General features: G+C 42.5%; 1 protein-coding gene across 1 annotated transcript in view; it reads right to left on the bottom strand.

The window, feature by feature from the left end:
* RYR2 (ryanodine receptor 2) overlaps positions 1–20,201 on the bottom strand; it is a 198,038-nt gene that overhangs the window by 77,068 nt on the left and 100,769 nt on the right. Inside the window, exons 42-55 of the mRNA XM_054713161.1 lie at positions 18,611–18,884; positions 16,015–16,129; positions 14,592–14,724; positions 14,294–14,397; positions 13,118–13,253; positions 12,422–12,608; positions 10,790–10,892; positions 10,327–10,447; positions 8,335–8,504; positions 7,000–7,220; positions 5,678–5,768; positions 4,217–4,357; positions 2,684–2,847; positions 463–541 (exon numbers count right to left, since the gene is read on the bottom strand). Coding sequence (XP_054569136.1) covers positions 463–541; positions 2,684–2,847; positions 4,217–4,357; positions 5,678–5,768; positions 7,000–7,220; positions 8,335–8,504; positions 10,327–10,447; positions 10,790–10,892; positions 12,422–12,608; positions 13,118–13,253; positions 14,294–14,397; positions 14,592–14,724; positions 16,015–16,129; positions 18,611–18,884 — 2,039 coding nt within the window. The remainder of the gene's footprint in view (positions 1–462; positions 542–2,683; positions 2,848–4,216; positions 4,358–5,677; positions 5,769–6,999; positions 7,221–8,334; positions 8,505–10,326; positions 10,448–10,789; positions 10,893–12,421; positions 12,609–13,117; positions 13,254–14,293; positions 14,398–14,591; positions 14,725–16,014; positions 16,130–18,610; positions 18,885–20,201) is intronic.

Raw genomic sequence — 20,201 nt, 5'->3', positions numbered from 1 at the left:
AAATTTAAAACTGTGGTTTTTATGAACACCAATATTCTTTTTGTTGTTTTTGTTAATCCTTACCCAAGGATATTTTTCCATTGGTTTTTAGAGAGAGTGGAAGGGAGAGGGAGAGAAGAGAGAAACATCGATGTGAGAGAGACACATTGATTGGCTGCCTCCTGCACTCACCCTGACCAAGGCCGGGGAACCTGCAACCAAGACACGTGCCCTTGACCAGAATGGAACCTGGGACCCTTCAGTCAGTGGGCTGACGCTCTATCCACTGAGCCAAACCGACCAGGGCTGAACACCAATATTCTTATTGATAAGGGTATCATATGTGTATTAGTGGCAGAGCTAGCTAAGTATTATATTAGCAAGTCATTTAAATGCTCTTTCCTAATCTAGATAAAGCTCTCCCTTTAGCGGAGAAAGCTGTGTGGTCAGAACCATGATGGTCAAGGAGGCCTCTGACCTTACCTTGTCCATGGACCACCTGTCGTGGGAGTGCTCAGCATATTTGTTAATGAAGTATTCCAGCTTCTCAGGAATCGTAATACTGTGGGAGAAACAGAGAAAAGGCTTGGTGCTCGCAGGATCGCAGGGACTCACATGGATAATTTACTCACAGCCCCTGCATGCTTAAATCACATTCAATGCATAGCTGTTAAAAAAATTGTTTTAACAAGGTATAACTTTTCCATATGATAGGAAGAATGTCATAAAAGCAAAGCAGAGAATGTTCTATCTGCTTATCATATATTGATTCATACTTTATAATGTCTTAGCATGAGTTAAATATAATATTTATGTGTAGTATAAATAAAAGTAATTAAAATGTATTCAAAGATGAGGACAATAGACCATACCAATTTTTTTCTAAAACCTGAATCAAGATATGGTTAGATGGAACAAGCTTAAAGACACACTTCTCTCCCATATTCATTTTTTTTGAAGTTATTCTTTTTTTACTTAAGTCTTTTCTGCAACAACTCTACATGGGTAGAAGACTGCTGAAATCTGACCGGTTACATTATTTAAATATACAAAATTTTAAATTAATTTCATACAACTAGTGATGTGCTAATGACTTTAATCATTAATGATCTATCCCACTATTCTAATTGTTACTAATACAGAATATAGGGAAACATAACTAACACACGCTTTAGGATTTTATAACATTCATTCTTGATTCTTTTTATGTTTAAATAAATATCTGATCTCTTGAACAGATGCTGAGTGCATGCAATTGATGGACTCGTGAAGATAAAATATATTTATGAATGAAAATTAAGTATATGTATTTCATTTTTTAGCGAATATGACTTACTAATGAAATTAACGTTGAAATAGAATTCTAACTACAACCTGGTGTAATGAGATGGTTACTGTTCTTTCCCAGCTGTTATCAGTCAGTAACTGAATTACGGGATACACACGTACTTCAGGAAAATATATATATAAGTCACAGAGACAGAAATTATTGAGATTACTGTTTATACTTAATCTGTTACGAAGCCCTCAAAGGGCAAGCCTAGGTAAGTTAATACATATGCCCAACACTCATTAACTAATTCAATGTAATTAATCGAAACGATGACATTGTTCCGATGTTATTTTAAAATCCTGGATTCTGCTGTATGTTAGCAAACCAGAAACTTACCAAGTAGGAATGTGAACATGTGGTTTGCTGTACTTACTTTGGAAGAAGTACAAGGGTCAGTCACGTAAGCCCAATACTGGGTGGAGTCTTTCCTCACAGGACTGTCATCAAGTACCAGACATGCACATGTAAGGTGCACTGAGCTGCCCGCATACACTGGGGCCGGTGACCCAGGAAGGGAACTGACCAGCTAGGGGCTGCCCAGAAGGCGGCAAGTTAAACTCCAAAGCAAGTTCACAGGGCAGGAGAGTGACTATCGAGGAACAACCTTGTGAATACTGATCTCGCTGAGTGACCACAGACTCGATGATAATGTGGCCTGAGGAGGCAGCTTTCCTTGCAAATGGGAAACCAGGTTCCTACTTAATGACAGTAACAGCAACAACAAAAGTGCCGAGACTCCAATCACCCGAGGTACCCAAACATCATATTTGTTGGACGTTTTACGCAATGAAGCCCACGGAAGAAGTTTCACCGCGTTGAGTGACGTGATGTCTGTGTTAAGCTGGTCACACTGCCTTCTAACTGTAGACTAACTTTCCCACAAACGCCTTCACTTGATATTCCCGTCAACCTCACGCTGCGCTCTATCCGCTGAATGTCAGTGGGACCCTCGGCCTCGCTGCGGTGACCTGACACAAAGGCCAGCTCGCAGGACAGAGCTGCGCTCATGCCGGGGCATGGAGGCAGAGACCTACACAGAGGTTGGCTGCTATTTCAATGAAGATTTGGGGTACATTTTCAACCAACCATGTAACTGATAGACTGTCTTGATTCTCAGCACCACAGATGCACCGTGTGGTCATAAACAGAGGACCCCGATTCTGTTAGGAGGGCCCTGGAAGGCACAGCTCACCCACTTCGGGTACTCATGTAATTGTTCTCACTGCCACCCTTTAGTCAGGAAAAGGGCCCCCTAGTAAAGATACTGATTCACGGGGGAGAGACGAGAGAAAGTTCACTTCAGCACCTTATCGTTTCAGACTTCACACATCATTTACTACAAAAAGCTGCCAGAACAGAAAGAGTCCATACTTGGAGGTTTCCACAGGCTGGGGGTTGAAGTTGCCCTCGGAATCCATGGATGACTGCTTCTCCATCATGCTGACATGGTTTGACTCCATGTAGTCCGGGGGCAGGGCGCCCGCCACCGCACTCAGGCACGGCAGAGCCAGTTTGAAAAGCTCTTGTTCGTATTTCTAAGAGGAAACGGAGAACCAAAAAAAATGAAATTAATAGTGTGTCACAATTTAGCCAAAGCTGTCCACACGATCGCTGTGGAGGACGAGACGCTGAAGGAGAAAATGTGAATCCCCGGGGCTAACTCGGCTCACCAGCGGATTCTGCCCCAGAAAACAGGCCGTTCAGCCCCAAATCCCTGCAAACACGAGAGACGCTGACAGCAACACCCTGCAGCTGCAGCCTAAGAAAACATCTTTGCTTCTCTAAACTGTATTCCTCGATACCTGAAACGATGCGGCTTTGAATACGCTAAGTGTATAACGAAGTGGGCAACGTGTCTTTACAACATAAACCCGTTTCAGGCAACGAGGACTGTATTTCTTAGTTATGGTCAGTTATGGGGCCGCACATTGTAGAGACCACACGTGAGGACACCTGCGGAGGGCATTTCAGTGCAAAGACATCGGGATTCGGGCCGAACTGGAGGGAAACACACACACACAGGAAACACGCATCACCGAACTTTCTGGTACATGAATTACATGATTCATTCAATTTGTATTTACAGATTTTTTAAAAAAAATCAAAAATAGCCATTTAAATCAGATCTCACTTTAGCCATTCAACTTTAATGTTGTAAATTCTTCTAAAAATGTCTTGTACATATTCTTTTAAAAGGACTCTGTTTACCAAAGATAATTCAGCAAGAAAAATTATCAAGAAGTCACTACTAAATGAAGTCACACGAACTTTGCCCTACTGGGAGGCAAACTCTGGCTATCAGGGGAAGGCTCATCAAGTCTCATGAAGTCTCATCAAGTCTATCGGGGGAGACAAAATGATTGTGATCAAGAATATAAGCACAACTGTACACAGCGCGATGTCTACTTTTCTCTGATGTGTGATATCCACTCTTCTGAAAGTATATGAATTATTCATTATAAATATGGGACTATGAGGGGCTGTCTGAGTGGAGGGGCTTAAATGTCCATCAGCAGCAAGTGGACAGACAGTAAACCACTGGAATGTTATCACTCCAGGAGATCTCATATAGTATATTTTCATACTTGATATGATTTCTTCAGGTTTTAAAAAATTGGGGAGGTAACTAAGGGGAGTTTGAGCCCAAATAAGACCAAATACAGCAGAAACGTTATCAACCATATGCATAATTTCCTAAAATCTTAGCCATTTTAAATTCAGAAAACGTTATGATCGCAAAGACATGGTGCCATAGCAATTATGAAAAGTCCATATGAATTTCATTTTTAACATTTGCTATAAATTCAGAAAAGAGAAAAAACTGTAAGTCTTGATCAATCTTATCAAGAATTTATGGCTTTAATTATTTTATCACACAAATAAGCTCACAAAATATTAAAGTACCTTTTGAGACAGGGCATCAAAAATGCCCCAGAACAATTTTCTTGATAAATGAAGTTCTTCCTCGGAGGCAGCTCCGAAGTTCCCCCAGCCGCCCGGCAGACAGTAGTACTTCCAGCACCTTTCATAGTGGTTTGTCAGCAGCTACGGGAAACAATGATAAAGGCGATGAGCTAAAGACTCCTTTGATACTTTTTCCATTTCTTCCCACGTGGCGTTCTGACACCAGGTAATAAGGTAAACAGGACCAAAACTGCTCGAGCCACCTGAATTCTGGGTGGCCTTGTTCCATGTCTGTTTCAAACGTAACAGTGGTCACAGCTTAGAGATCCATGGACCAATTTCACAAATCGCTCACCTTGCACATTCTTTATGAGGCCGTTGGACTGTCTTTGCATCTCTGTGTTCTACGTTAGTGCCCATCACTTACCTCCTCACAGTTTGATGAACTGGGATCCCCTGGACTCCGTGCGTATAACAAAGGGACAGACGTCAGGGTGACCTGAGCACAAACATCCCCAGCACAGGGGACCTAAAATGTGCCTTTTGAGGGAACTGCACCTCTGAAAGTTTGTGCTTCCTTTCTGCGACCCTTCACCTTACCCTCTGTGATGTCTCTAAGTAACCCCCCAACTGCCCACTCCCATCATTTCTTTAAGTATATTTTCAATTTATTATCTTACTGAGTGTCTATGTTGCTTATCAAGGTTTCCTCTAAATATTTTTTTGTTTAGAACTAAATTGAAAATTCAAACTATAGCATCTTTCAATTTTTGGTAGTTCTTTGGATAATGTGTTCTTGATCTATCAACTAACAAATATTCACAATTATTTGCCAAGTTAATAAAATGATGTTGATGAATCAACTAAAAATTTTTGGATTGTGCCCTGGCTGGATGGCTCGGTTCGTTGGAGCGTCGTCCTATACACCAAAAAGATTGCAGGTTTGATCATCCATGAAGAGAGTAATAACCAGAGCAGAGAGAATGCAGTGACTTCTCTATCCTCCGTGACAAGCCGTAACTGCTATACAGAAAGGTTACCTTCCAACCTTATGCCATGACAACTGGAAACCAGCATTAGATTGCCAACTTAGAACCGCTGTTCTCAAAGCCACTCCTCATCCCCTGAGGCTGCTGATGTTCTAGGCCAGGCCTGTCACCATGTTTCCAGCCTGAGAATTTCCTGGCTCATCTTTTTCCTGTGGCCCGTTTGTTCCCACTGATTTCCATTTCCACTGACTCACAGTAAATCAATCTTAGGATTTCTATGGCCTTTTATTGCTTGTGTATTTTAGGTTGATACACACAGGTCTATACTTACATGCCCATTTCATCAACTGGAAGAAATCTTCCAACATCAGACACCAAACATGACATTTCTAAGAGACGTACGTACAGGTTGTAACAAGAAACACTCAGAGGACCCAGTAGTAAAATAACTATGAACGTGTCTCCTCCTTACCTTAAGGGGCATCTTTGCATGCTCATTTAACAGCGGGACATCAAACACGAATCTTCTGAGTAAGTGCTGCATCATAGAAGGTCTCAGTTGGCTGGTGGAACAAATCTGATGTTAATAATGGAGTAAACGGTCTAAACTAAGTAGATAATTCATTAGACTAAATTAAATATGCCAAGAACCTGTACCTATACCTCTCTTCAGAGGATGTTCATTTCAGGTGTTCCCAATGCAAAGATTAACCAAGGGTTACACAGTGAGTGAGAGGTTCCATTTGCACCTTGTCTCCACTCCGATCTGAAGACTGATCCCTCTTTCCCACAGGACACGCTTTTTCTTTGCTCCCTCCCTCCCTAACACGACTTAGTAATGTGTCTTCCCTCACTCCCATGAGTGAAGGGTCTCCAGTGACCAGACGGGAAGCAGAAAGATGAGCGAATAAGGAGCAGGAGGGAGAAAAGGGCCGAGACGGAACTTCTGCCAGAGGATGACGGGAAAGATGGACATGGCGGACATCAGCCTTCTGCTGTTAGGCAACCTTGAAGCCCCTACCCACTTATTATGTCGACAAATCTGTGAGTCACGTATTTTGATTCCATTTTATAGAATTTTAGCCTCAGGGAAGTGATAGAACTGATCTCCTAATTTTTCACCTCCCCGAGTCCCGTCTGGCTTCCACAGCCCTACACCCACTGTGAGTGGAAACTTCCCTGCACAGTGTACCACCAGCTGCAAGCCTGCCTCCAGGAGCTCCTGTCCAATGAGAAAGAAGCCTCCATCCTCGTCAGGGGCCTGAGAAGTTGTCCCTTTCACCGTCAGCACTCCAGAGGGAGGAGACGGTTCTGGTTTTCGTGGGGAAGGCATGTGAACACCTCTCCCTACAGGAAGTGGTTTTCCAGCTGGAGGGCAGAGCCAGCCTTCCTCACTGCCACCCCTAAGTAATGCTTTAATATTACTAGTATACCGAATCATTTTCTATATTTAGTAAGGACCTCTTTCTCTTCTATTCTGGAAGAATCAAGAGGGGAGAATCTATTAGTCTTACACTAAAGTGGCCAGGGACTCCTCACACCACCACCTCGCCCACCAACATCCAGAACCGCACAACTGGTCCAACATTACATCCAATAGCTAGATACCCTTGAGAGGTTTGGGGAACACTCCTAAACTTAGCTCATACCTTAGTACAAGGACTACCTACTAGAAATTAATGTTTTGGTACAGAAGTTGTTTCCAAAATTCGTAACAATTTGTAGAGGGCCACATAGTAAATAAATTCTCTTTCTGAAAGAAGGAGAGACTGGATAAAGTTGGTTCCCACTCACCCACAAATAGAGAGCAGACAAACTTCTATGGAATCCCGCTGAGCTTTGGTCAGCGAGCAGCCCTTAGAAAGTCTGTACACGGTATGAAGCAGCGAGTCGATGAGGGACGCGTGGTGCTCTGTGCCAGCGAAGAGAGGCGCACATCTTGTTAACAAAGGCAGCACGGCTGTGCAGAGGTACCGATTGAGGGCCAAGGCCATGTCTGTACCACTCAGAGCAGCCTGAAAAGGAATTGGAGAGGAGAAGGTCATTTGTGTTTGGGGAATCAACAGGTTGACATGTAATTTCACTGTCTAAAAAATGACAAAAAAGCAAAAATGTATACCTTTACATGTGGTTCATATGATTTTTACCATTAAAAATAATCAGCTTCAATTGCTTATCAATAGATAAAAAAGAAATGAAGTGCTTCTTCTAAGAGAGCCCAAGAGCCAAGAGGCTCATATTCTATAATAAAATATCAATAGCAGGAGAAATGGAAGATAAAGACACTAATGATATCAAAGAATGTGAGTACTTTGCTAGGAGAAGAAAGAGAAAAAAGCTTATTCTCAAAATATATTTCATCTTCATACATTCTCTCTGAATTCTACTTATTAATAGTTTCTATTTCTGCTCATGTCCACCAGCATCATTACTATGCTATCTCAGAATTTCATGTGAACACACCCAAAGAAAAAAATCTAAGTTTCATTTTTATGATTCTCCTCTCACGGCATTAATGAAATCCATATTGTCAACTAACAATCTATTGCCTTCTGAAATCAAGAAGACGCCTTTAGCTGAGGATGAAAGGAGGTGTTATAAAACTCCCAGACAATAAGCTACAGCTTATTCCACAAAGTTTCAAGCAGCAGTAAATCAACACTGATGATGACAGAGTCTCGTGGGGGCCACTGGGTACAGATCTTAACCTATCTGTACGTCAACATGAAGACACCAGGATAACATCATGAGCGCATGACTCAGCAATGTCCATCAAACCTTCTTAATACTTGAACTGCTTTATTGAGAATAACTGTTTAGGTCAACTTAGAGGTTATCAGGAGCCACAGTGACCTCTCAAATTAGTTTTTGATGAGTTTCTTATTGTCTTCCATTGCCCCTGATTAGAATCCTTATCTTATTCTTGAGGCTGAGTCTTCTCTACTATTCAATGAATTCCTAGAGGAAAATAGTCTATTTTATTATCTGTTTTTACACACCCCTTGCCTAAATATATAATAGGTCCTCAATAAACATTTGAATAAATGAATAAATAGGCCTATGAGAAAAGTATCGCAAGCCAGGGACGGAAGAGTCACAATCCGGGAAGCCAGGAGCTCAAGTCATTACCGTGTCTAAGGAAGCAGCAGCCCGGAGATCTGGCAGGAAGCCAACCTCCAGAAGGTGGAGGAGGAAATCCTGAACCTCAATTCCATAGACCCTGTCAAGGAACAAAACCATGGCTGCCTTGTGATCTGGGCAGAACCCCGCAGACATGTCAGGCTCCACCACATTCCCATCTAAAAGAGAGAAGGGGACAGGCGGTAGTCAGTGGTCATGCCGTTTGAGAGACAGAGTACAAATGTCTACTTCCCAGCCCCTCATGCTTTAAGCCAAGTTATCTGCTGAGTGGGTTTGTTATCCTGTTGAACAAGCTAATGCTGGCAACTGGCTCAGGGCATATGACAGTGCAATTTAAATCCCAGTCACGGAACTGTTACTTGGTATACCCATTTGTTAACAATGGGATAAGGACATAGCATTCATTATGCTAGATACTGAGAAGAAAAAGAGAAGGTATCCAAAATCCACATTGTAAAACCAGGAGTAAATACCATGAAAAGTTAAAACATAAAATAAGGTTTCCCTCTTTTCAATAAGGGGAGCCTCTTTTACACGTTAATAAAACTTACTAACCACTATGTGATACTCTTGATACGTTTATATATTTGTAGGGTAGATAATTACAAAATGGTGAAACAATTCTATGAAACCAGTTTGACTTTCAAATGAAATATATTTCATGAACATAATTAGAATTAACATTTAAAACCTATCTGAGCGTCATATTATTTTCTCTATCAACAACCAGTATTGATGTCTATATAAATTACTAAATCGTTTATTATAACCCCATGGATTCATAGGTTGGGGACCATAATATTAGGAATTATGAGATTATGTGTCAATTGAAATTATTGGGAAAATGATGTCCTCTCTGTTTGGCCATGTGATGATTATGCCAACTGCTGCTCATAACACCACCACGAGATTCCACAAAGAATATCACGGAATCTTTAATGATGATGCAATGTCGAAGCAAGAAGAACCCAGGGAAAGATGACAGAAGATACATGACCATAACATCCGTCGCAACTTTTTTTGTTTTCATTCATAGTCAATGAATGAATTTGATATTTACATCACGAAAATAAACAAATAACAATGTTTTAAGGAAAATCAGATTCAAGACTAAGGTTGTACACCTACTAATTTGCAAATTTAGCTCTAAACCAAGTAAAATTGGATTTAAAATCCGGCCAATCCCTAGTGTTAAATCAGTGTGGCATAAATTTTTTTTTCCTTTTTAAAAAATAGATTTTTATTTATTGACTTGAGAGAGAGAGGAAGGGGGGAGAGAGAGAAACATCAATTCGATTTGTTGTTGCACTCATTTATGCATTCATTGGTTGATTCTTGTATGTGCCCTGGCCTGTGATGAAACCCTCAACCTTAGCATATCAGGACGATGCTCTAATCAACTGAGCTACCTGCCAGTGCCTATAATTTTCTATTAAAAGCCTATATAAAATTCCTGTTCAAGTCTCCTAAAAAGCACAGGATACGAAATTTAAATGTATCAGGTTCTACTATTTTAACATATGGTTGAGCCTAACTCACAGATCCTAAGATAAGAAATGGTGAGTAAGTCACAGATCCTAGGGTAAGATTTTGGTTTTAAACACTCATGCATTTAAGGAGTGACAATGGCATCCATCTGGGACCCAGAGCTCAGTCGCTAGGTCTGTTCACTGGCTCCCCCAGCACAGACAACAGAGCCGATGAATGGCCTCCTCTGCTAACTGGCACGCGGAGGCCTGGGCACTGGCTTTCCATTGGCCCTGGGGGCCTGCGGGGTCCATCCGCCTGAAGTCACCTCCTGGGCCTTGGTCCAGCCTTCCTGGGCCCAGAGCTGCGGGAGCCCATCTCTCTCCAAGGCCACGTATTGCCTTCAGGCCTCTGAGCCCCGCCCCCTTTCACTGTTCCACGGCCACACTCCGTTCTGGAACAAGTGTGCTCCAAATGTTTGAGCCAGGCCTCGGCTGGTCCGAGGGGCCTCACCTTTGGCTATCGCAGGCATCTGGAAGGTGATGCTGATCACACCCACCAAATCTCCCAGTGGAATCAGGGACCTCAAAATTGATCTGATCCTGATGGCTTCCCCCTTGCCAGCGTGAATCAGCTGCAGGAAGAGAACAAAGGAACATTAGAATCACTCCGTGAAATCGATGCTATAATTCTGCCTACAAACTTGAAGTACAGAATCGCGTCTAAAATTACTTTCTTTTCCGGATATGCATAAAGTTAGACCTGGCTCAGAAACGGTTGTTTCGGGCTTACAGATGCTATTTCCCTGCCCGCAGTCTCCTCTGACATCGGCGCACTATGCCGGGGCCCGGGGGCCGCAGTGTTATTTTTAAGGAGCATGAAGATCACTGGTCTGGGTGCTGGCGGACACCCCTACCAGCTACGGTGTCTTCACACAGAGGAGCCAGGGTGCCGCCCCGGGGCCCCAGGAACTTACATGCATTTCAGGAGCACAACGTCCTAACAGGTCGATCAAAGCCGCGTAAAAGGTCATGATGGCGTTCCCCATGTGGATGGTGTTGTCCTCCTCCGCTGTGTCACTGTCATGGATCATTCCAGAGAAACAAAAAATCAAACCGGAGGAAGAAGTGACATTTCTGGTTTATTACATGTTCTCAGGGGACAGGGGCCACTAGGTAATTCATTCTGATGCTTTTCGTGTCTGTGTTTAATTTACAGCTGGACATTTTAAAGCAAAATGACAATGCATTAAAGACCAGATTTGAGATTCTATCACCAAGAACACACTTGGGGGAATGTGAATATTAAGATCCTTTCAAGAAGGGGGAAAAAAAGAATTGCTAATGTGATGATTCTGCTCAATTTGTAATGGCACCTAGTTCATTAACAAGGAAGGTAATAGATGAAAGGACTTGGTAAATTTAGAACACTTTTGTGACTAGATACATTTAAAGAAAGGGTGACAAAGATCTGTCCCATAAGGTCACATATATAGGGCACTCAGTGTCACATATATAGGGCACTCAGTGTTTTCCCCAGAGTAAGAACTTTATAAGCATGATCTCAGTTACCCACTCATCTCTTACCCACCAACCCACTCCCAGTAACACGGCATGTCCCCCTCCCGCTCTGTGAGAAAAACATAAAACACTTCATTGTCTCGCTGATGAGACAAATCTTGATGGCCCTGGGAGATCAAGGCATTCCTCCTTTGGCAGCTCAGCAGCCCGCTGTGTCCGCTGCGTCGGCTGGACTCAGAGGTCTGACCAGGGACAGCGAGGCTGCTCTGGCCACACCTTTCCTGGCATGAAGGCTGTTCCCAGGGCCCCAGAGTGCACACCCACTGGTATACCTTCTGCAACTTAGAGAAACTGAGGGCCCTCCTTCCTCTGTGGCTGCCTGGTAAGTACAGACCCTCCCAGTCTGGAGCCCAGCCATGGTGTGGACAGAACTCTGTGCCGGGTTGTCCGTGCAGCAGGGCTGGCAGGACCACGCCTGTGCTTGAACTTGCCTCCAACAGGCCCTGTGCTGTTCCTTCTCCAGGAGTGGGGATCATGGGCCTAGCAGGGCTGCCACCTCCCAGAGTAAAGCAATCGGAGTGGCAGCCGGGATTAAAGCATGTCCTTCGCTGAAGCTAAGTACCCACGACCTGCACATGCGCAGACAAATGGAAGGCGGTCGCTGTCCCTGCCATCCCTCCTAGCATGATGACACCCCGTCTTCTGGGTTAAGTCCCCATTATCTTCCTAAAGGTCTCCCTCATTCACTGTTGTCATGAAAACTCATTCTAGCTGCTTCTCCTGACCTCGACTCCAGGTTCGAAGGCTCGCTGCCATCACCGTAAGAAGGAAGTTTGCCAGAGCCCCTGGGACAAGTCTCCATGTCCAGCCTCCCACAACCTGAGGTCCTCACTCCAGCCACGTCCTCCTCGGGCCTCTGTTCATTCGGCCTGGTCCAGCAGCCCCCATCCCGCTCCCACATCTAACACACCTGGTCTCCAAGGGGAGAAATCACCAGTTACCTTGCAATTAACAGACTGCAAATTATATTTTGTAAAAGTTGAAGTCAAGTAGCACAATTTACTCCTAAGAGTGTGTATTTGACCTACGGGGTTTTACTGGACCCGCTGGCCGGGGAGGGGCCATCTCGAGAAGGGTCCTCGGCTATTTTGATGGCCTCTTCCATGGCTGCGAGGAGCCCGTTCCCGCCCTCGCCGCGCAGGGCGGGGCCGAAGCACTCGGGCCTGCGGATGAGCAGCCGCACCACCACGTTGGCGTTCTCCTCCACGCTCTCCCCTGCGGGCACAGGCGGGGTCACGTGGGCTTCTGAGCAAATGCTGTACATTAATGCACTTACATTAAAAAAGAAATAACTGAAACCAACGAACACGGTGGGAAAGCCAAAATTACATTCAGATGACTAGTTTTATGTGTACAGGACTGTCATTTTCTGTTCTTGTACTTAACATTTCCAACGTAAAGTAAAGCATTATGGAGGCATATACTGTTCATTTGTTAATTTGTAATTTGTAACTTGAAGCCACAGTCCTACGCCTTATAGAATCCAATTACAAACATTTATAAGAATGTAAGTACAGAAAATTTTTAATTTAATAATGAAGTACAGCATCACTATCAAAACAAATATAAAATAAGTTGTTACTGTAAATATCTGATTATAAAATATTTCTTTTCTAATATTTACCTCCCCCGTGAAAATGCTGGCATATATGACTATGTTATATCACTATTTCCATGCAGTTTTAATAAGGAGCGAAGAGGGCCCCACAAGCCACCCGTCCTACCGTTACAGAAAACTGCAAATCTGAGGAAGTCGAGATATCTCTCCCCTTCGACTGGGTTCCAGCCGATGTCTGGGTAGCCCTTGGCCACCAGCATCGGGCAGCTCTGCAGTCCGCAGCCGGCCAGATACCGGACCACCTGCCGACAGGACGAGGAGCAGAGCGTGAGCCCTCGGGCGGCAAGTCAGAGGTCAGCTGCTTACTCCAGGCGGTGGGAGACACCATCCAAGGGCGGTTTGTAACAAATGCAGCTTTGAAAGCTTTTGTGTGTTTTTTAATCTTTATTGTTGAGAGTATTACAGATATCCCTTTTTCCCCCCCATTGTTCCCCTCCACCGGGATCCCACCCGGCCCCAGGCCTTCACCACCCTATTGCGTCCACAGGTAACGCATATCTATAATAATAAAAGCGTAATATGCTAATTAGACCAGACATCCTTCCGGACGACCTTCCTGAACAAGCTGCTATGGCTGTGAGGGCCGAGCCCCTTGCACGAATTTCATGCATCAGCTCTCTAGTATGCAATATAAGACCTTTGGTTAATCTCTTCCTGCTCCCCCTCCCCCCTTCTTCCCTCTGAGATTTGTCAGTCTGTTCCATGTTTCCATGCCTCTGGTTCTATTTTATTCATCAGTTTATTTTGTTCATTAGATTCCTTGTTCATTTATTTTCATTTTTAGATTCAATTGTTGATAGATGTGTATTTACTGCCATTTTATTATTCATATTTATGATCTTTTTTCTTCTCCTCCTTCCTCTTCTTAAAGAATACCCTTCAACATTTCATGTGATACTGGTTTGGTGGTGATAAGCTCCTTTAGCTTTATCTTATCTGTGAAGTTCTTTATCTGACCTTCAATTCTGAATGATAGCTTTGCTGGGTAGAGTATTCTTGGTTGTAGGTCCTTGCTATTCATCACTTTGAATATTTCTTGCCACTCCCTTCTGCCCTGCATAGTTTCTGTTGAGAAATCAGCTGACAGTCATATGGGTGCTCCCTGGTAGGTAACTAACTGCTTTTCTCTCTGCTTTTAAGATTCTCTCTTTGATCCAGACCACAGTGTGCCAGCTGCTGTGTGGGTATTAGTGTCAGTACATTAGATCTAGAGACTAATCAGACCTCAGACCCCCGGAAGCAGAATTCCCCCGCAGGGGCTGGTGCCTGTGGGACCTCCTACCTTCTCCAGGTCCGGCTCGCGCAGAGCTAAGGCCAGCTCGTTGTTGTCCATCACCGAGGCTGCCGCCACATCCAGGGGCGTCGAACCTCTCATCGCTGGCGAAGCTGTTAATCCAAAGGAAGGTGAAACAAAACCTGGATTGGGCTGCAACTACGAATTCCGTGTAAAACACACTTTTACTTAAAATTGAATTTTGAAGTGCAACACATATTGCACTCCTCTAAGTTAACTGACATTACATTGAAATATGGGTATTATTTTATCACAAAAATTGAATAAAAGTCAAACCCTTCCTTACCTAGACCAACACTGCTGTTTTCCAATAAATAGCTGAGATGGTCAAACATAGCTTTCTGGTTCTGCCGGCTGATCCGACAGAAGTAACAGAGGAAACGGCAACAGTTGGCTACCATCTTGGGAAAAGTGATCTCCTGCGTAAAGAGCATTTAATTAGCTGTGAAAGCAAATTATCTTTATAAAATTGAGTCACACTATTAACCCATATGTGCCCATGTCTGCAGAGCCTTGGCCCGAAGACCTTCCCACTTCCAGACTCTGACCCACCTGTCCCTGAGCCCCAGAAAAGCAAGCCTGGTGCTAATGTCAAAACCTCATCACCATCAGTGGCTTGATTTGGAATTAATCTACAGCCCAAACCGAAGGAGGCATGAGCCCGGGTTAGGAATCCGACAGACTCGGTGTGACTCCTGACCACTAGCAGCTGTGCTCCCTTGGAAAGCTGCAATCTTACCGATTTGGTTATGTAAACCTGGAATTAGGATAATACCGCTCACTTTAGGCAAGAAAGGGGATGTAAACAAGACAGTGTGTGAAGAACACCCCTGTAATATTTGGAACCATAAATTCTGATCATCAGTGCTGCCACTGCGGTTACCATTAAAATTCCAGGTATTCAGTCTCCTGACTGCACAGCACTCCTCCGCTATGAGGACCACCCTGACCGGAAGCTGGACCCCGTCAGACACAGGTCCTCTGAGAGCCAAACCTGTTCTAGGATGCTCAGTGATGCCTGGGGTCCTTCTTCAACACAGCATTTTATAAATATCTTTGTAAGTCTGTCTAAATGGTGGCTGGACAGGAAAATTATAGACTCATGTCCATATTTTGAAAAACACATAGTGAAATTTCAAAAATTATTGAAATATGTTTTGGAAATCAGACATTATGAAATTATACCGATTTATCTGAAGTTATTTGATATATTACTCTGTTCATTTGGTTCTAAAGAACTTTATTTTAAATTTTAATCCCTTAACAATTCACTTTAGAGTCTTACAACAAATACTCCAGAGCATCCTCCTCAAGTCTTGGTCTGGACCGGGAACTTAGTGCAGCCCCCGGATGCCAAGGGGAATGGCTGGATCTCAAGGACATGTGTGTGCTGTGGACGTGTAACGTGAAGAAACTGACTTATAGTTCTAAATTTTAAATAAATAGTACAGTGTTAACTTTTGAAGTTTCTAAACATCCCTTAAATGACAATAATTAAGGATATAGCAAATCACTCAGCATAGGATAAAAACTGTTATAGATATTAAAGGAAAAAAACACTAGTAGTACATTCAACTCTCAATCGGTAAGGTTGTGTGTTTTTTTCCAAAAGGTGTCTTTTAAAACAGTCCTCCGGAGAAGGTTTAAGAAATGCATGTACTCAAGGAGGCGCAATAAACACCGCGCCAAGATTCGAAGGTTTTCCTTACCTTGGACTCCCCACCGCCAAGGACGTTCACCATGACCTCCATCACTGTCTCGTGCATCCCCAGTGCCCTCATGAGATTAGGGTGCTGGTAAAACACTTTGTTATTCATAATGTCCCTGCAAAGGAACACAGGTCAGAGCAAAATCTCAATAAAAATTTATCTTAAATCCGATCAACCTTTTGGAAATACTGGCATGTACAGAAAAGTAAGAGCAATCATAGTTAAGCCACAAAAGTTAATAAATGCAATTGAGTTTTCCTCAAAAATATTGGTAGCCTACCAAAAATAGTAAAACAAGTTGTCCATTCTTTTCAATTACAAGAAATGTACTAAGTATATAAATATTCACTAATATGAAATACAGTTTTGGACACTTATCATCCTAATTTAATGTATATCCAAATGTGTTCAACCTTCTTTTATATAGAAATGAATCAGTTTCAACATTTATACAAAAATTCCTATATAAATTATTGATCTATAAGTATATCTGCTTTAGGTTTCTTTAATACTTTATTATTTTTGCATTCTATTTGATCCATGTCAATAGTCATCTTCATTATCTCATTTTTTATCTGATATTTATATAGCTAGATTAGCTTTTTTTTTGTTTGCTAAATATTTATGCCCTACATCACTTTTTCACATTATACATTCCAGATTCCTACATCCTTATGTTAAAGTATTTTTCTTGTAAACAGCAAATAGATTAATTTAAGATTTCCTTTTTCTCTGGTATGTTAGTTCCCTCTTATTTTCATATCTCCAAGTTAATGCAAATTACTGATTGCTTAGACTTATGCAGGAACACACCAACAACATACTCACTAAAACACATTGCCTCCCATTCCTTCTTTCTGAATTCTGTGTTCCTTTATCAAATGTACAGCCTTTGGAAGGCCTTCCAGTGAGGGGCTGTGAGTAAAAACTCTGAAGTATGTTTTTCTCTCACTCTTGAATATGGATGTAAATTTTCTCCAAAACCACACAAAGCATGAGCTCATTGTGTGGGATCCTCCACTGGTAGCAACCCCACACTGAGTCACGTTTTCCAGTCCTGCCATTGAGAATTCTAAGTATCGTTCCTTTGCAAGTGTTCTGGCTTTCCTCTGCTTTATTCTAGTGTCCCAGTGCATGAAATTCATGCGGGTGGGTGGGGGGGAGAGCGGTGTCCCTCAGCCTGGCCTGCACCCTCTCCAATCTGGGACACCCTCGGGGGATGTCCAATTGTCTGTTTAGGCCCGATGCCCCCCTGCCGGCCTGATCGCCCCCACTGCCCACCCCCCACCAGCCTGCTCGCCCCCAACTGCCCCCCTGCCAGCCTGATCACTTCCAACTGCCCTCCCCTCCTGGCCTGATTGCCCCTAATCACCTCTGCCTCAGCCCTGCCACCATGGCTTTGTCCGGAAGGATGTCCAGAAGGTCTCCCAGTCTAATTAGCATATTATCCTTTTATTAGCCTCTCCAGCTGTCGATGTGGAACTCTTGGTGCTTTATGAATCTGTGAATTCCCATCTTTCATCCACTCTGAAAAACTCAAGCCAATAGCTCTTCAATCCATTCTTTAGTCCCTCCATTGTGTCTCCTAGCAACCTTATTCTGCACATGCTGGACCTCCTCTCACTATCCCTTAGGTTTCACAACTTCTCTTTTGTACCTTCTATCTCTCAGTGCCGCACTGCTGAGTAATTTCCTCAGCTCTATGATCTAATTCATTAATTTTCTCTTCAGCTATATCTTACCTGTAATTTAATTACCTGTGGTTTTTTTTATATCAATTCTCATATTTTTCATTTCTAGAAGTTTATTTGTATCTTTCTCAAACCATCCTGGACTTTTTGCATGTCTTGTTTTTAGAGACTTTATTCCTTTGCATACAGTGATTTTATGTTCTCTTTCCAACATCCTATTATCTGAAGTTCTTAGGGGAGATGTTCTAACTTCATGGTTCATTGTAACTGCAGACCCTTATTTATGGTGAACTGTTTCCTATATGTTTGCAGTTTTTTATTTTGGGCTAATTTTTTATACTATTTAGGTTTTTTCCTGCAAAATTTCAGAGGAACTTGAGCTGAGAAAGCATACCACCAGGCCAATTTTTACATTAATTTCTCAGCTTGGGGGGTCCTTAAACTATGCATACAGTGCAAAGGTTAAATCCCAAATCTACATGAATTATAAGTTATGATGCTGAATTTGCAGTTCCCCATTCTTCTCTCAAGGCCCAGTAGATACAGACAAACATTCTTATTGTTTTCCACTGGGGAGTGTTTATCTCCTCATGGATTTTAGTGTGTTTTTATTAACCTGTGTTTTTATATATGATTATACATTTCTGAGTAATTAATTAAAAAACAAAGGTATTTGCTGTGTATCAGCCATCTTTACATCTAGTTGTAGAACTAGACATGTTTCATTATTGAGCAACCTTCCTATTTAGCTTTAAAACATAATCTCTAAAAACAAAACAATCTAACTTAATGATCATGCAATCTAAAGAGTGTATTTTTATTAATGCACCTACTGTTCTAGTATTGGGATGAGCAATTAGAAAGAAAGCGCATATAAGACAAAAGGCTATAATGATTCAACGTACCCTAATCCCCGAATCATGAGCTTCTCCTCTTCTCTGCCCATCCTCACACTCAGCAGAGAGCGGATCTGGCCGAGGGAGGCCAGCAGGTTGATGGTGTCCTCCACGGAGACAGCGCTGATGGTGTAGGTCTTGGGCAGGGCCTGGACCAGACCCCCGATGCCGTCGTACTGCCGGTGCAGCAGCACGAACATGGCCCTCACCAGCTCGGGGTCCTCGATGACAGACTCCTGAGCCCACCGCACCATCGTCTCAGAGATCAGCTGCTGAAGAGTGGCTGCGAGATCATAAAGAAAATAATAAGAGAAGACATTAAAGTTGGCATTTCAACTGCATATTTCATAGTCCCAAACTCGTATCTATATTTGTACCAGAATACTTAGGGATATTTTTAGAAGAAAATAAACTTCACTTAAATACACACTGAGTGGCCAGATTATGATATGTGAATGCATAATAATCTGGCCACTCAGTATATATATTAGAGGCCTGGTGCATGAATTCGTGCATGGGTGGGGTCCGGCCAGCCTGGCCAAGGGGAGGGGACATGGGTGGTTGGCCGGCCTGACTGCTGGTCGAACTCCTGGTCGAGGAGACAATTTGCATATTAGCCTTTTATTATATAGGATATACACTGAGTGGCCAGATTATTATACTTTCAGAGATCATAATAATCTGTCCACTCAGTGTATATGTGTGTGTGTGTATATATATATATACATACAATATACAATAAAGATGAGTTATAGGACATGCAAGAATGGAAATACACAAACTGACAAACTTTTCTTTAAGGACTACTCCTATAATGAAAGGATTTTAGTTGTTTCAAAATTGCAGCCACTTTTTCAAAATCACTGTTGGCAATCCATGCAACAATTAATACGAGTTGTCCTATTACTTTTACTTCTATTTTCTTTGTTCCATTATCTTCTTCCCAGAAAACCTGACATCACATGTCCTTATGGAAGTCAATCATGGGCATTCAAGGAGCTAGATGTTTCCCCAACTGTCTCCTCATTGAGTCATTGCAGCAGTGACATCATGTTGTTACATTTATACTTAAATTCAGATAGTAACTTAAAATGTCTTCAAAGGGGTTTGATTGTGAAACTATTAAAGTGAAAAGTCATTCCACACATAGAAAATTGCTCGCTGTGTAATGTGCAATGTACTACTCTTAAAAACAATAGAACTTGCCCTGGCCGGTGTTGCTCGGTGGGTTGGAGCATTGTCACGGGTACAGAAGGGCTGCAAGTTCAATTCCTGCTCAGGGCACATACCCAGGTTGGGGTTTGATCCCCAGTCAAGGTGCATACTGGAGGCAACCAATCAATGTTTCTCTCTCTCTCTTTCCCTTCCTCTCCCTTCCTCTCTCTGTAACATTAATAAAGACATATCCTCAGATGAGATTAAAAAGTAAAATGAAAATAAAAACAATAAAACTTCCACACCTCATAAATTAAACACTACAATTATCAAAGCTAATATTCCAGAATATTTAGGAATATTTAGGGTTGATGTGACCAATTCACACACAGTGAAATACTTAATACCTATCTTCAATACACTGGCTGATTTTTTTAAGCTGTTT

This window comes from Eptesicus fuscus, chromosome 24 (assembly GCF_027574615.1).
Source record: "Eptesicus fuscus isolate TK198812 chromosome 24, DD_ASM_mEF_20220401, whole genome shotgun sequence".
NCBI classification, from domain to species: Eukaryota; Metazoa; Chordata; class Mammalia; order Chiroptera; family Vespertilionidae; genus Eptesicus; species Eptesicus fuscus.
The sequence above is the reverse complement of the archived record's forward strand: the minus strand, read 5'-3'. Positions and strand labels throughout refer to the sequence as shown.